A 16,508-nucleotide genomic window follows, 5' to 3' on the forward strand; every position below is an offset into this window, starting at 1 on the left:
GTCTTCTGTGAATGCACCATGCAGTGAGACAGCAGTTGGGAAGGATTCTCTTGGGTGGATTTGGAGAATTCTTGCTTCAGCTGCTAGTAAAATTACTTTCTCCAATGCACAGCTTTCACCTATTTAAGAAAAAAGCAATGAGAGAATAAGGCTGGTGGGTTGCAAGCAAGTAAACAGACCTGACTCTGGTCCACAAGCCTATTTGCTGGGACAATCATTTATCCCAAAGGGGCTGTCATTTGAGTCTCCTTAATATACTGGATCCAAGCAAGAAACTGGGATAGGTTGCCATGGAAACAACTGTGCAGTGGTAGCCCAAGCCCACAAGGGACAGTTTGGGTTTTCTGGACTCTGTGTTTTTCTGGAAAGGCCCAAGGACTGAGTAGCTCCTGCAGGTCTAAAACCATGGCCTTGGACTAATAACATTCAGAGATGTGGCCTTAGAGTTCTGTCAGCATGAGCAGAAACTTCTTGACCCTGTTCAGAAGAAACGGTACTGCGATATGATGATGGAGAAATGTGGTAACTTGGTCTCAGTGGGCCCACTGCATTTCTAAGCCAGACATAATTGTGATATTGGAGCTAGGGAAAGAATCCTGGATTGTTCTGAGGGAAGAAACAAGAAGCTGGTGTACAGATTTGGATTCAAGTTATAAAATAATCAGAGATAGAAAAACGTTTATATATAGAAAACATTCATCTCTTTTTTCTGCATCAGAGAATTCATAGTGTGAGAAACTCTTTGAAGATGAAGAATGTAGGAAGGCCTTTAGTTACTCCTCAAACCTTGCTTAACATGGAAGAGTTCATATTGGAGCAAACAGCCAGGGCTCCAAGATGGCATCAGTCATCCCCTGAAGGAGAAGGAGCTCCTGGATGTCAAATTAGGGGAGCTGCCACACTGGATACTAATCCAGGATTTCATCCCTAAACACATTACTGGACCATTTTGAAGAGGTTATTACTGGTATTACTAGTATTTCAATATGAAGAAAGGGATTGTTGCTGGGCTTTCTATGGTGCTGGCAGCTTAAGTGCTTTTCAGCTACTGCTGTTCTTACAAGGAACTTAAACATGTGAATTCCCTGGTGGCCCAGTGGTTAGGACTCCACAGTTTCACTGCCAGTGGCCCAGGTTTGATCCCTGAGTGGGGAACCAAGATCCCACAAGCTGGTTATTAAAAAAAAAAATAGGAAAAAAAAATTAAAGATGAAAAAAGAGAGGGAAATCTTCCATAAACATGAGCAGCTAAGCTAGTACCACTGAAGAGGGTGCACTCTGCATTCCTGACCATGACCTTTCCCTGGCACCTTTCATATCCTAATGGAGAATTAACAGTAAAAGATGGAAAAAACAGAATCTCTCAGAAACTTTTGAGTATGTAATACAGTATTATTAACTATACTCACTATGCTGTACATTACATCCCCATGACTTATTTTAGAATTGGACATTTGTAGCTTTTGACCACCTTCACGCATTTCACCCACTGCCTCCGGCAACCATCAGTCTGTTCTTTCTATGGCTTCAGTTTCACTTTTTTTGGAGGGGGATTTCACATATAAGTGAGATTATACAGTACTGGTATTTGCTTTCTCTGATTTCACTTAGTGTGATGCCCTTAAGATCCATCTATGTTGTCACAAATGACAGGATTTCCTTCTTTTTATGACTAATATTTGATTGTATATATGCCACATTTTAAAAAATCCATTCATTTCTTTATGAACTCTTGTTGATTCCATGTCTTGGCTATTGTGGGTGGTGCTGCTTTGAACACTGGGGTGCAGATATATTTCAAGATAGTGTTATTGTTTCCTTTGGATGGATACAGAAGTGGAACTGCTGGGTTACATGGTAGTTCTAGTTTTAATTTTTTGAGGAAACACCTGTTTTCCATGGTGGCTACACTAATTTGTATTTCTGCTAGTAGTACATAAGGGTTCCCTTTTTTTCCAGGCCCTTTCCACACAGAATTGTTAATCACAATTCTTATAGATGTGAGGTGATATTTGTTGTAGATTTGACTTGCATTTTACAAATGCAAATTGTAATGATGAGTGACAGCTGTGGATGTCACTGATAACTAGTGATGTTAAGCATCTTTTCCTGTACCTCTTGGCCATTTGCATGTCTTCTTTGGAAAAATGTCTACTCATATCCTCTCCCCATTTTTTAATTGGGTTGTATGTTTGCTTTCCTATTAAGCTGTATAATGTTTTAAATATATATATACTGTGGATTGTAAATCAACTGTACTCCAAGAAAAAACAAAAAATTAAAGTAAAAAAAAATGGGGGGGCTTTCTCTGAATGTAAACTTGCTCATGGAGATTGTGTTCTCTGACAGTTAGGGAAAGTGGTTTTCCTCTGTGAAAGAAAGTACAGTCTGAGAGAGTCAACCACTGCAAAGTGACCTGGGGGAAAGGGAACAGAGAGAGAAAATGGGGGGAAAAAAAAAATGTTTCAAGTCAAAATGCAGACAAAAGCAAATTGGCTTGTCATTTATTTGGAAGTATACAAAGCAGCATACAAATGAAATTGATCATATCTGTTTCATCTTGCTTCCATTCAAGTATTTAAAAGTAAATTACAACCATTACATTTTATTGCTGAATTCTTCAGTACACATCTCTAAGCACTAGAGATGTTTTTCTACATTCTATTTTATAAATATAAATGAGTATCACTGTTTGCCAGCCGGGACACGCTAGGCATGGGTGAACAAGATAGAACTCTCTTTCCTTTGGTGTGGGTGGGAGATGGGGAGGTGGGGGAGACTTAAGCCATGTACTACATTGCTCATTGTTACGTTCATTTGGTGAAGTCAAGCTGTGAAGGTGATGCTCAGTGCTGCAGGACTACATGGAAGGCAGCAGCCCCTCCCAGCAGTGGTGGGAGGTGGAGGGAGTGTGAAGGCTTCTCTGAGGAAGGCACACTGTGGGTGGCCCTGGGGTGGGAAGAACGTTAGCATTTGGGAGCAGGGAGCTGAGAAGGATAGCTCGGGGTTAGGTATGGGCTCTGGTACTTCTTCCACTATCTATTAGCTTTCTGTGCCTGTTTCCCCATCTGTAAAATGGGGCCAGTAAGAGGGGTGTTTGAATTGATGGTTAGCCTTATTAAGGAATTCACAGTCTTACCCAAACACTGTTGGTTAAGGCGGTGGCCAGGTTTAGCAACTGAGAAGTCACTGTGGCTGTAGCAAAGGTAAAGCGATGAGATGGGCAGGACCAGCTGCTAGTCCAAGGGCAATGAGAAGCATGGAAGGTGCTTCTTCCATGTGGAAGGTCTGGGTCTATATTTCTAATTTTTCATTACTTACTCAATTGCAAATTGTGATATGTTTTCATTCTGGACTGCCATGTCCGCACATCTTTGTTATCACCAGACAGGATTGATCTTTTCCGTTTCTTACCAATCATATAGACTCTAAAATGGCAACACTTTAAAAACTGTGTTTCTGTGATGACTCACATCAAGCAGCTATTCATACTGAGCACTGGAAACACACACACACACACACAACTTACAGTTGTGAGTTGTGTTTTATTCAGGGACCTTACTGAGGACTACAGCCTGGGAAGGCAGCCTCTCAGACAGCTCTGGGGAACTGTTCCAAAAGGTAAGGGAGGAGCCTGGATATACAGGAGTTTCTGCTGAAAAACAAACAAAAAACATGTAGTTTTGGACTACAGGTAGATCAAACCAGTCAATCCTAAAGGGAACCAACGCTGAATATTCATTGGAAGGAGTGATGCTGAAGCTGAAGCTCCAGTACTTTGGCCACCTAATGTGAAGAGTTGACTCACTGGAAAAGACTCTGGGGCTGGGAAAGATTGAAGGCAAAAGAAGAGGGTGACAGAGGGTGAGATGGTTAGATAGCATCACCAACTCAATGGAGGTGAATTTGAGCAAACTCTAGGAGATAGTGGAGGACAGAGGAGCCTGGCGTGCTATATAGTCCAAGGGCTTGCAAAGAGACACAACTTAGTGACTGAACCACAACATGTAATATCTGTGAAAGTATAGATCTGATTTATTTTTCTAACATAAATTGAAAAGATAACAATGAAAATAAACATTGTCCACCTAGCAGCACCTAAAGTTCTTTTGTATACTACCAGTAGTTTGAGAAACACTGATCTGAGCAAACCATTCTAATTAGTTCTTTGAAAATCTCCACTCAGGGCTAGCTGGTAAAATCTGTTGCTTGAGTGGGATGCTGGTTGACTGGTAGGTTCAGTTTGTAAAAATCTTCAAGATGTTCACTTATAAACACTCTTCTGTATGATTAAAACCAATAAAAAGTTTAAAAAATAAACTTCGAAAACTTTAAAAAGTATCACTGTACTGTTTTTTGTTAATTACCAGTAATATGATCTATTACATACATACATCATGCAAAGAAACAGACTAGTAAAGTGAAAAGCAGTTACACAAATATATTAAAATATGTTTCTCCTCCTTAGAGTTCAGAGGTTTCTGCAAGCAAATCCACCCTCCCATAGACTTCTGAAATGGACCAAAGATGATATCCTAGATAGAATGTTCATAGGCTAAGATGTCAATGAAGAGATCTGTAGGGCAGTATTAGACAATGATACCAGAGATCAGAGTCTTAATATCCTTATCTCTTAGTCTTTATTAAAGGAAAACAGAGATGAGTGGAAAATGCCATCCTAACAGCATGAAGATCAAATTAAGGAGTGAGATTGCAGGGAAACAAATATTTTGTACTGACCTGTCACAAACACTTACTCAGATACAAGAAAGCACACACCACACTTTTTTTTTTTTAACCCTGAAATGATTCTGGCTTTTAGATTTCTAAATTCTCTATTTTCAGAGTTTACCTTTTTTCTGAACACCCGCAGCACTGATGTTAATCAAGGTTACAAAGTCACTGATACTAAAATCTTACCACCAAATAGAAGCGGCTACTTCTTAGTATGGAAATTCAAATACCTTATATCTTTTGTCTTTTAAAAACAGTATTAAATACTCTAGTTTTCTTCTGTTGATAGCCATGGAAAGTAATCTCCAATACTTCAGTGACTGCTGCTGCTGTTGCTAAGTCGCTTCAGTCATGTCTGACTCTGTGTGACCCCAGAGACGGCAGCCCACCAGGCTCCCCCGTCCCTGGGATTCTCCAGGCAAGAACACTGGAGTGGGTTGCCATTTCCTTCTCCGATGCAGGAAAGTGAAAAGTGAAAGTGAAGTCGTTCAGTTGTGTCCGACTCCTAGCAACCGCATGGACAGCAGCCTACCAGGCTCCTCCATCCATGGGATTTTCCAGGCAAGAGTACTGGAGTGGGGTGCCATTGCCTTCTCCATCAGTGACTGAATATGCTAAAAACTACAGCATATTAAAAAGTAGAGACATCACTTTGCTGACAAAGGGCCATATAGCCAAAGCTATGGTTTTTCTAGTAGTCATGTACGGATGTAAGAGTTGAACCATGAAGAAGGCTAAAAAGTGAAAGTTGCTCAGTCATGTCTGACTCTTTGCAACACCATGGACTATGCAGTCAATGGAATTCTCCAGGCCAGAATACTGGAGTGGGTAGCCTTTCCCTTCTCCAGGGGATCTTCCCAACCCAGGAATCGAACTGCGGTCTCCTACATTGCAAGTGGATTCTTTACCAACTGAGCTATAAGGGAAGCTCTGAAGAAGGCTGAGCGATGAAAAACAGATGTTTTTGAATTGTGGTGTTGGAGAAGACTCCTGGACTCCAAGGAGATCAAACCAGTCAATCCTACAGGAAGCCAACTGCGAATATTCATAGGAAGGACTGATGCTGAAGCTGAATCTCCAATACTTTGGCCACCTGATGGGAAGAGCCAACTCGCTGGAAAAGACCCTGATGCTGGGAAAGATTGACGGCAAAAGGAGAAGAGGGTGACAGAAGTTGAGATGGTTAGATAGCATCACCAACTCAATGGACATGAATTTGAACACACTCTGGGAGATAGTGAAGGACAGAGGAGCCTGGTGTGCTGCAGTCCATGGGCTCGCAAAGAATCAGACACGACTTAGTAGCTGAATAAAACAACAGCAGTCAAGGGCATCTACAGGTTAACTTCACATTAAAAAACAATAAAACTAGCTACTTCAAAATTCAACCTGTAGTTTTTCAATTTAAGTCCTCATGGTTTGACAATTATTGGGGGGCCAGTTGAATAGGAGAAGCCCATGGAGAAAATGCAGATAACTGGTTGTCAGAGGAAGACCTGGAGTTGTTTTCTCAAAGGACTGTTCATTTCCTATTTCTTTCCTGTTAGGTCTCCTTCCAGTGGTGCTGTATTTTGAGGTGGATACTGTTCCCACATTTGTTTCTCCTAGAACTGGAAGCCATAATGTGTAATTCCAAACTTTTAAAAGGCTTCTCTCTCCAGTCAAGAATCTGCAAGACCTCTGGTTTGAGAGGGCACCCTCATTCACTGTTAATATACACATGTAAGCTGATCTTTGTGCATACTCTGCTTTCTGGAAACCTATGGAGTCTCATGCTAATTAAATTTCCCCTAGAGTTTCTCAAAATCTAATTACTCAGTGTTGCCGGCTTTTCTCATAGTCCCCCTGTCAAGTGATAGAACACTTCAGTGCAATTTGTTCCAAGGACCTTTGAGGGAGGGGTTAGCATGAGGCTTCCGATTACAATTTCAGGGAGCTCGGTGCTGAGAGATGTCCTTCTACCAAAGGAATCTCAAATAAACCTTAAGGATGCAGCTGAAGAGCAGAGGACCTACCAGCACAGGCTTGCTTGGGCTATTTAAAAGCCATTCCCCTTAAAAAGGAACAAAATAATGCCATTTGCAGCAACATGGACCTAAAGATTGTCATACTGAGTGAAATAAGTCAGAGAGAGAAAGACAAATGTCATATGATATCACTTACATGTGGAATCTAAAAAAAGGGTACAAATGAACTCATCTACAAAACAGAAATAGAGCATAGACATAGAGAAGGGTAGGGGAGGAGGGATAAATTAGAAGATTGAGACTGACATGTATACACTACTATATATAAAATAAACAACTAATAAGGACCTACTGTAGAGCACAGAGAACTCTACTCAATATTCTATAATGGCTTATATGGAAAATTTAAAAAGGAGTGGGTACATGTATATGTGTAACTACTTCACTTTGGTGTACACTTGAAACTAATGCAACACTGTAAACCAACTATACATCAGTAAAATTTTTTTAATTAAAAATTTTTTAAAAAATGAAGCTGCTCCTGACCAAGCAAGGGCAGGACAAGGGTGAGACATCCGTTGTTCAGAGGGTGACAGAGGGTGTGGGCAACAGGCAGGTGGAACCAAAAATGAGAGGAAAGAGTCCACTTGGGCAAACGTTTCCTTTTCTTCTTCCACCACAAGTTGACAAGGCTGCATCCATCAATTAAGCATATGATAAATGAGTTTACACATACTTTGGTGAGTGGTGCACATTTGTTTTTTTCTCACCTCTCACATTTACAATCTGGTGGAGATGAACAGACTTTTTTCTTTTAATTTGCAAATCTTAGCTCTTATTTTAGATGGTTCAAATGTTCCTTCCATACCCAGTGAGTATAAAGCAGGAAACTCTGGCATTGGAGAAGCAAAGGTATGATTAAGATGTGATGCACCTTTTGGAAACATATTTAAATTATTTGGGGACACACGTTCTCAGTCACATGGTCACAGTTTTACAACTTGATTGAATTCTTATATTTGATTCAGCATAAGGCTTTGTACCCTTCAAAAAAACTAACTCATCAAGGGACTTGTTTGGCACTCCAGTGGTTAGGACTCCATACTTCCACTGCAGGGGGCCCAGGTTCTATCCCTAGTCAGTGGGGCACCCCCCCCCCAAAAAAAAACCCAAAACTCATCAAATGGAAGCCTGTCCTCTTAGGTCAGGTTCTTCCAGAAGCAGACTCTGAGTCAAGGGTTCAGGTATAGGAGATTTATTATGGAAATACTCCCAGGAGACACCAGTAATTGAATGAGAGAAGGAGGGCGGGGAAAGGAAGGAGCCAGGAAAGGGTGAGATAGTGAAACCCCAGCTTTGACCTGACCAGGAGGGGAGCTCTTATACTTGAATCATGCCTCAGAGCATGTCCTTCCTGGAAAGAAGGAAGGTGGACTTTGGACTCCCAAACCACTTGGTCACTGGCCTTAGGTCAAAGGGATGGCCTAAAGGCAATAAAACCACCAGACACTGCCAGCTCTCCATTTGGACTGGACTGGCTCCAGGACCAGATCACAGATGCCAGCCTTGGCCTGCAAAGCACTTAGCTGGGGGCTGGGCACACCAAGCTGGCAAGAGACCTGATGGGTTCTGGGTGATGCACCAATGGTATTGGCCACAGGGATACTCTCCTCCTGCCCCCATACACCTGCTCTCACCACCAGGCACCAGTTACTGGTCTTTCATCAAGTTCTGCTGCAAGAGGAAATGAATAATATCTTTTGAAAGTCCTGGGGTCAGCTTTTCATCCTGTAGAGACGTACTTCCTTCTCTGACTGGGTAGAAGTGGGCATCCCTGGAATGTTTCTGTAAGATGGAGCAGCCATTCTGGTTGAAGATGACCCGGGCCATTTGAAAACTGCGGAGGGTGTATGTTTGGTTCTCCTGGTCCTTTAGTTCATTGATTTTCTGAGACAGGCACTGGCAAACAGATGTGGAGAGTGAATTTCCAGAGGCTGGCTGTGGATTGCCAAATACTTCATAGAATTTATCCAGAGATTTCCGAAGTCCATCATCCTCTTCCTTGGTTTCTGGTTGGCCCTTCACAGAAGGGTAAAACCAGAAGTTCTCAGAGGTCCAGGAATCATTTTGCTCAGTATTTAGATTACTGCTATCTGCAAGACAAAATACATTCCAATCTTCAAACACATATTTTAAAATATCAGAAAGCAAGGCAAGAGCAAATGATATTTCCTTTCAGTTAACATACTCACTGTTCCTTGGTCCTGGATGAAGCACAAGCTGGAATCAACACTGCTGGGAGAAATATCAATAACCTCAGATACGCAAATGACACCACCCTTATGGCAGAAAGCAAAGAGGAACTAAAGAGCTTCTTGATGAAAGTGAAAAAGGACAGTGAAAAAGCAGGCTTAAAACTCAGCATTCAAAAAATGAAGAATCATGGCATCCAGTCCCATCACTTCATGGCAAATAGATGGGGAAACAATGGAAACAGTGACAGACTTTATTTTCTTGGGCTCCAAAATCACTGCAGATGGTGACTGCAGCCATGAAATTAAAAGATGCTTGCTCCTTGGAAGAAAAGATACGACCAACTTAGACAGCATATTAAAAAGCAGAGACATTACTTTGCTGACAAAGGTCTGTAGAAAGCTATGGTTTTTCCAGTAGTCATGTATGGATGCGAGAGTTGGACCATAAAGAAAGCTGAGTGCCAAAAAATTGATGCTTTTGAACTGTGGTGTTGGAGAAGACTCTTGAGAGTCCCTTGGACTCCAAGGAGATCGAACCAGCCAATCCTAAAGGAAATCAGTCATGAATATTCATTGGACTGATGCTGAAGCTCCGATACTTTTGCCACCTGATGTGAAGAACTGACTCACTGGAAAAGACCCTGATGCTGGGAAAGATTGAAGGCAGCGGGAGATGGGGACGTCAGTGGATGAGATGGTTGGATGGCATCACCAACTCAATGGACATGAGTTTGGGCAAGCTCCGGGAGACGGTGATGGACAGGGAGGTCTGGCTTGCTGCAATCCATGGGGTTGCCAAGAGTCGGACACGACTCAGCAACTGAACTGAACTGTTCCTTAGTAACTGGCAATGAGTAGAATAACCTGATTTCAGAATCTGTTCCCACTGTCTAGGGATTATGCCACTCATTTCCTCAAAATAAGAATATCTTACTTGCATGTATCAGGCAGGTGTTCTTAACCTGGGAGTCCTTATATAGAAATTCAGGATGTTTATGAACTAGAATGGGGGAAAAACCTTATTTTCATTAACCTCTACCTGAAATTAAGAATTTCCTTCCATAAAGAATGTAGGCAACAAACTTATTAGCAGCAGCGTCTGTGACTCTGTTACCAACAGATCACAGCTATTTTTATTTCATATTAAAGTTTATTGAAGATGTTTTAAAATATCACTTATGCTTATCACTATGTATGGACCAAACTGTCCTTCCAGAATTCATATCTTGAAGGCCTAATCCCTAATGTGACTGTAATTGGAGATGGGACTTTAAGGTTATTAAGGTTAAATTAAGTCATAAGGGTGAGGCCCTAATCAGACAGGACTTGAAGGCCTTGTAAGAAGAGGAAAAGATCCCTCTCTCTCCCCTTCCCACCCCCTCCCCACCCCCATGTGCAAGAACCAAGGAAAGGACATGTGAGCATGTAAGCAGACAATGAAAAGGTGATCTTCTGTAAGCAAGGAAAGCCCATGCTGACACCCTGATCTCAGGCTTTCGGCCTCCAGAACTGTGAGGAGATACATGCCTTTCTTTGGTGTGAGCCTCGCAGTTGATGGTACTTTGTTATGGCAGCCTGAGTAGTTGAAGACACACTGCTCTGAAATCACCATAGTTATTACTTCTGATACTAGATCTTATTATATAAGTGTTAATAAAAAGCATTATATATTGATTATATCATATCTTTGTTCTTTAAATATTTTAATAACTATTTTTCAATATTTTTTCCTTAGTAATCCTATATATTTTGATTCATGTATTTAAAAACACTATTCTGAGAAGTTGAGAGGCTGCACCAGAGGCCAAAGGAGGCAAAGGAATTCATGGCACAAACACAGCAATGACCCCTAACATACAGTTCTGGGCCTTTATACAGTTCAGACATTTTCTTTTCTACTCCCTATAAGAATCCTTTAGACTCTTTACCTCTAAATTAAAGTTACCATTTTTTGTGCTTTTTAAAGGAGGGGTAACAAATAAAGTAAGTGATTTAATAATAAAGAAGAAAGCAGATCTAAAGACAAATCTTAGTTCTTGATCTAACCTGTTCCTCTCTGGACACCCTAATTCTTAACATAGAAATCCTTTAGGTCATTCGAAACAATGTTCCTATTGATGTGTTCTACAAAAGACTTTATACAAAAAATTAATTTGCAAGTTGCAGAATTCCTTATACAGCTAGCAGTTTTATTCTTTAAAATTTCATACTTTAAATCAAAATGTATTTTCCTTTTTTCACTATGACATAAGCTTTATTAAATTACTAGCTTTAATTTCACACACACCCTACCCTTGCTAACTCAATTAATAGCTATAATAAAAATATTTGTACTTGCTAAAGATGAAGAAAGTTGAATGGCGCACTGGGTGAAGTTTAAAAAAGGAGGCAGGATTTGATGTTTTGACTCTAGTTTTCCTACCAGGTAGACATGACATCTTTCTAAGCTTTGGCTTTCTCGTCTATAAAACAAGAGTTTTGCTAAATGATCTCTTTCCCAGAACTTCCATGGTAATACAGGGAATGGAAAAGTATAATCCAAAGCATTGGAGTATACAAAAAGAACGTGGACATAAGTTCTGTGAGACACATGCAGGGCCAATGTGGACAAGCATCCACTAATTCAACACACATTTAAGAGCAATCTAATGATATCAGTGTAACTCATTACAAGTTGCTACAAAATACACAGAGGATGCTGAAGACCATGGCCTTCACCTGAGACTCACACTTCAACTGGACCTCAGTTAGAGAAGACATACTTCTAGATATCAAACAACTGGAAAATACTCACAGGATGTGTGTGTGTGTGTGTTGTCAATACACAAAGATGGGATGATATTGACTGGGGACAGTGTGGATACAAAGGATAAATGCAGTGTTAGGGAAGGATCAGCATGTAGCAGAAATAGTGAGGGGTGCCTCTTTGGAGAAGGTTACATGCAGTCTTATTACGAAGCGACCAGCAATCAGAGACCACGGAAACAGAAGGAGGGTTAGTGAACAAGGCCATGTGGCAAGAAGAAGCAGAAACTAAATAATTCCATGGCTGGTGTCAACATCCTCCTCTACTAGTTGGCTATATCTTCAGCAGCCTGAGACCCAGCATGGAGGCAGAAGGAGAAAGAATTCATAGAGTGGCCAGACAGATTCCTGGGACAGACAACAGAGACCATGGCTTTCTAAAGAATTTAGTGGCAGAGATGGTATATCCATTACACTGGATTTCAGCAAGTCTAAAACTATGTCCGAGGCCCCTCAATCATAAAAAACAAAATACAATTTTTTAAAAAGAAAAAGAAATCTCCTTTGTTGTTGATATGCCCAGAACTTCTGCCTAAATTCCCCCCAATAAGCCCCTTACTGAACTGCAGCCTCCTGGATGGGTGGAGGGTGAGGGAGGCAGAAGCTGGCTTCTTTCTGGTCCTGGTGTCAGAGAAACAGCAGGAGAGGACTTCCTAGCCACCCGACTTGGAATGCTAAACACACTTTCCAGTAACAACTTTCTTATCCACACAGGTCAATAGGTTCTATAATGTGGAAGGGGATGTGAATAGACAGAGTGGAAAGTTTGGGATCATCTAAAGCAGAGTGATTCATAACACAGTTTCCAAAGTCAAGTAGACCCAAATTCAAATCCCTGTTCTGCCACGTTCAAGTTGTGCAAACACTGAGTAAATTACTTAACATCTCTGAGACTCAGCTTCTTCACGTGAAAAATGGTTATCAGCTCATGAGTCTCATGTTGTGAGAACTGACTAAGATAATACATGTAAAGCACTTAACCCACCTTGAAGAATGGCTGATTCCAGGCTGGTGATAGGGAAGTATAAGCCCGGAACATGAATCCATAAACTAATTGAAAGTTTGATGAGAAACAGGCTATTTACAGCTCATAGTATCTCCCCATAAGATACTTATTAGTTGTGAAAGGAAAAAGAATAACTTTATATATAGTGGAGAAGCATGGCAAGTATCACCATACACAAGGGATCTAAGAGCAACATCAGTAACAGGACAAATCAAAATCATGTGTGACCTGATCCAGTGAACAGGAAGGCCCAGCATCACTTCTTGGATATTCTTGCCAAAGGTGCAGCACCTGAACCAATTATGATGAAGCGGCAGACAAAACCAAACCAAGAGAAGTTCTACAAAATGAATGGCCCGTACTCTTCCGAAGTGCCAAGTTCATGAAAACCAAAGAAAGGCTGAGCAACTGTTCCAGACTGAAGGAGACTACAGAGACAGGACAACTAAATGTAGCATGGGATTTCCTCTGGCTCCTTTTGCAGAACACTCTTGGGCCCCTTGAATGGAGTCTGGGGATTAGATGGTAGTAACGTGTTACTGTTACTTTTCTGATTTTCATGGTTTCATTGGACTTTGTAGGAGAATGTCCTTATTTGTAGGAAAATCAGAGGTGGTGGGCAACAAGTTGGCAACTTACTCTCAAATCATGAAAAAAAAAAAAAAACCTTTATATCATACTTGCAAATTTCTATGAGTTTGAGATTGTTTCAAGAAAAAAAATTAAAACAAACCTCTGAAGGAATAATTGTTAAAATTTCTTTGGGTAGCCTACTATAAAATTAAAACAATCATAAAAGCCTTAGTTCAGGGATTGGCAAATATAGTTGCCTAACAAATGTACTGCCATTAGAGAGGTGAGGGGAAAGGGAAAAGGGAAGGATCCCACCATGGCAGGGCAAGGTGTCCCTTTCCACCTTCTTTCCCACAGATGATCTGGTCCTGGGGGTAAAGGCAGGAAGCCAGGGGCTGGGGAGGGTCAATGGGAAGAAGTGGAGAGAGAAGGAGAGCTACGCAGAGACACTCCAAGCAGTAGGGTGTGTACTTATTAAGCAGCTGGTCAATAACTTGGATATGCAGATTTAAAACTTCTCATCTGTGTTCCATTTTTATGTTTCATTTAATTTTTGAAATTCAGTGTCCATGGAAGAACCTAAAAACCTAGCCTGTCATCTCTATTTTCAGGGATACGTCAAGCAGCTGGCAATTCATCTTCAAAAAGACCCTCCTTCCCCTTTCCAGAAGAGTAATGACAATATGGATTGAGTTATTTACTACGTCAGTTCTTTTGAACACTGCTTCTAGTTCATTTTGACTTTAATTTCCTTTAAAAATTTGCTTTACCACTGACTACAAAGTCGTCTCTTTAATTATGTGGCTGTGGTGAACTTTTGGATATATTATTGTTTCTTCACCAGTATACAAAGCCAGCCACTTCTTTTCCTGATGTACCTACACACAGACAGAAGATGGACATCTGATAACTTGGTCAGTTCCTGCTCAGTGGAGCATCCTCACAGCTATATTCAAACCCCACCTTATTCTACCTGTTGCTAGAGCTTAGACTTGTAGGGCTCTCAACTGAGGATAGAAATGTCTACTCCAGGGACAGTCTGGGGATGCTTTTGTGTCAGTAACTGGAAAGCGTTACTTGTATTTAGTGAGTGGGATCAAGGATGTAAATGTCCTACAACGCATGGAAGAATCCCATATATCAGAGAATCATCCTTTCCCCAAATCCCAGTAATGCCCTACACTCCCAGGGAGTGACACTGGCTCAAAGGATTCTGGAAGGAGCCGGAACTCAATGCTGAATCCTACAGAGTTGTAACAGATCGATTTGCCTTGAGCTCTCCAAGGCATTTTTGCTATTGATACCTGCATAGTGAATGCCCTTCTAGGGGGTCACCTGTTTGCACCATGCATTCCTTCCCTCCAAGGCTTTGAGATGGCTTTTTATTTTCTCAGTGAGGGCCCCAATCCTAATAATTCTGGCATTATGTAAATTGGGTGAAATTTCCCTTTCTATTTCAATATGCTTTCCATGGTGAATAGATTTCTTTAGGATTTGAAAGAAGAAAGCAGGAAGGATGGGGCTTGAGATCACAGTGCTTTTGCATGCATTGCTTCCAGGGCAACTATCTACCAGAGGTAAATTGTTAAATTTTCTTTGACCAAAGAGAGTAGTGATAATATATAGATATTTAAGATTCTTATAGACCTAAAAACTACTTTTTTATCTTTAGGAGTTATAGATGCTATTTGAGTTTAGTAATCCAAGACAATCAATTAGCATGGAGCATTTGAGATTAATGGTTGTATTCTGAAATTAATGCCATTAGCCTTCAGAAAGTCAGATATTTAATGAGAGTTTCTCCCAGTAAATCTTCCAAGGCTACTACTTCTGTGGTTGATAAATGCACAGTGGTATTTTTATCTCTGTGAAACATTTTAGCCTTCAACTTTTAAGTTTCTTTTAGATGGATTTGATATTTAGAACTCTGCCTCCTCCATGTAGAAGCATCAATAGCCGCCTACTCTGCCTTACTTGGGGAGAAGGCAATGGCAACCCACTCCAGTACTCTTGCCTGGAAAATCCCAGGGACAGGGGAGCCTGGTGGGCTGCCGTCTATGGGGTCGCACAGAGTCGGACATGACTGAAGCGACTTAGCAGCAGCAGCAGCAGCTGCCTTATTTGTCCAGAGTTTCTTTCACCAGCAACTGCTAATTAGGAGGATCTGTGGCTTCAAGGCTGTACAGAGCTGACAGAAATCTAACCCAACACTTAATAAAAATATGGAGAATGATCAGGATTTAAAGAAAGAAGGAATATGTGGTTTGTATAATCTCCTATGTTGCTTGGGCAGGGGTGGAGGGAGCTGCCCCTTTCTCAGGGTGCTGCATGGCACTCCCAAGGGTAGCTCTGTTGCCTCAGTTTGTCTGTTGGAGGCTCCCTGGGTTCCGTGTGGCTCTTAGAAAAATTTACGGGCATGAGAACAAGGAGAATGGGAGAAGGGGAACACGTCCTGGTGAGGGGTGGTCACTCACCAGCACACTTTGGATGTGCTGACTCATCTCCTTCATGACAGCAGTCAGAGGCCTCCCAACGTCCCTACATGGGTGACCTACCAATTTTAGTATATCAGGGGCTGTGGCCCAAAGATCTGGGGCACCCCCTGTGAGGCTGCATCTTCCTGTTCCAAACCTCATTTGCTTTTCCTTCCTTTATATCCTCTTCTTTCCTCTCATTCTTGCTGCCTCACTCCATACTCTGTGGAGGAACAGAGGAGTGAGCAGCATCACTGGATGAACAAGAACAAGTCCTACGTCCAGCCCTACAGACCTCAGGGAAATCAAACCGGTGCTGACACCTCTGCATCCTGACTTCTTTCCTGATCCTTGAGCATATCAAGAATGCTCCCGCCTCAAAACCAGGACTTCCCTGGTGGCCCAGAGGCTAAGACTCCATGCTCCCAATGCAGGGGATCCAGGTTCAACCCCTGACCAGGGAACTAGATCCCATGTGCTGCAACTAGAGTCCACAGGCAGCAATAAAGACCCTGCACGCTGCAACTAAGACTGGTGCAGCCAGATAAGTAAATAAATATTAAAAAAAAAAATAAAAGCCGGTTCCCTCTTCATAACCTTTGCACTGGCTATTCCTCCCCATGGAACATGTTTGCTCCACATGTCTGCATAATCGGTTTCCACATCACCATGAGTTCTCCGCTCAGATGTTTGT

At 41.5% G+C, this 16,508-nt stretch overlaps 1 protein-coding gene across 4 annotated transcripts in view; it reads right to left on the reverse strand.

Annotated features, from left to right (window-relative positions):
• Positions 1 to 7,190: 7,190 nt before the first annotated feature.
• Positions 7,191 to 16,508, reverse strand: part of SHLD1 (shieldin complex subunit 1) — a 113,809-nt gene continuing 104,491 nt past the window's right edge. For 3 of the 4 annotated variants that reach the window (XM_027559411.1, XM_027559410.1, XM_027559412.1), the window contains exon 3: positions 7,191 to 8,854. In XM_027559411.1, the coding sequence (XP_027415212.1) occupies positions 8,412 to 8,854 (443 nt within the window). In that variant the 3' untranslated portion in view covers positions 7,191 to 8,411. The remainder of the gene's footprint in view (positions 8,855 to 16,508) is intronic. The other variant, XM_027559413.1, reaches the window with a different exon arrangement.

The sequence above is a fragment of the Bos indicus x Bos taurus genome, chromosome 13 (genome assembly GCF_003369695.1).
Source record: "Bos indicus x Bos taurus breed Angus x Brahman F1 hybrid chromosome 13, Bos_hybrid_MaternalHap_v2.0, whole genome shotgun sequence".
NCBI lineage: Eukaryota > Metazoa > Chordata > Mammalia > Artiodactyla > Bovidae > Bos > Bos indicus x Bos taurus.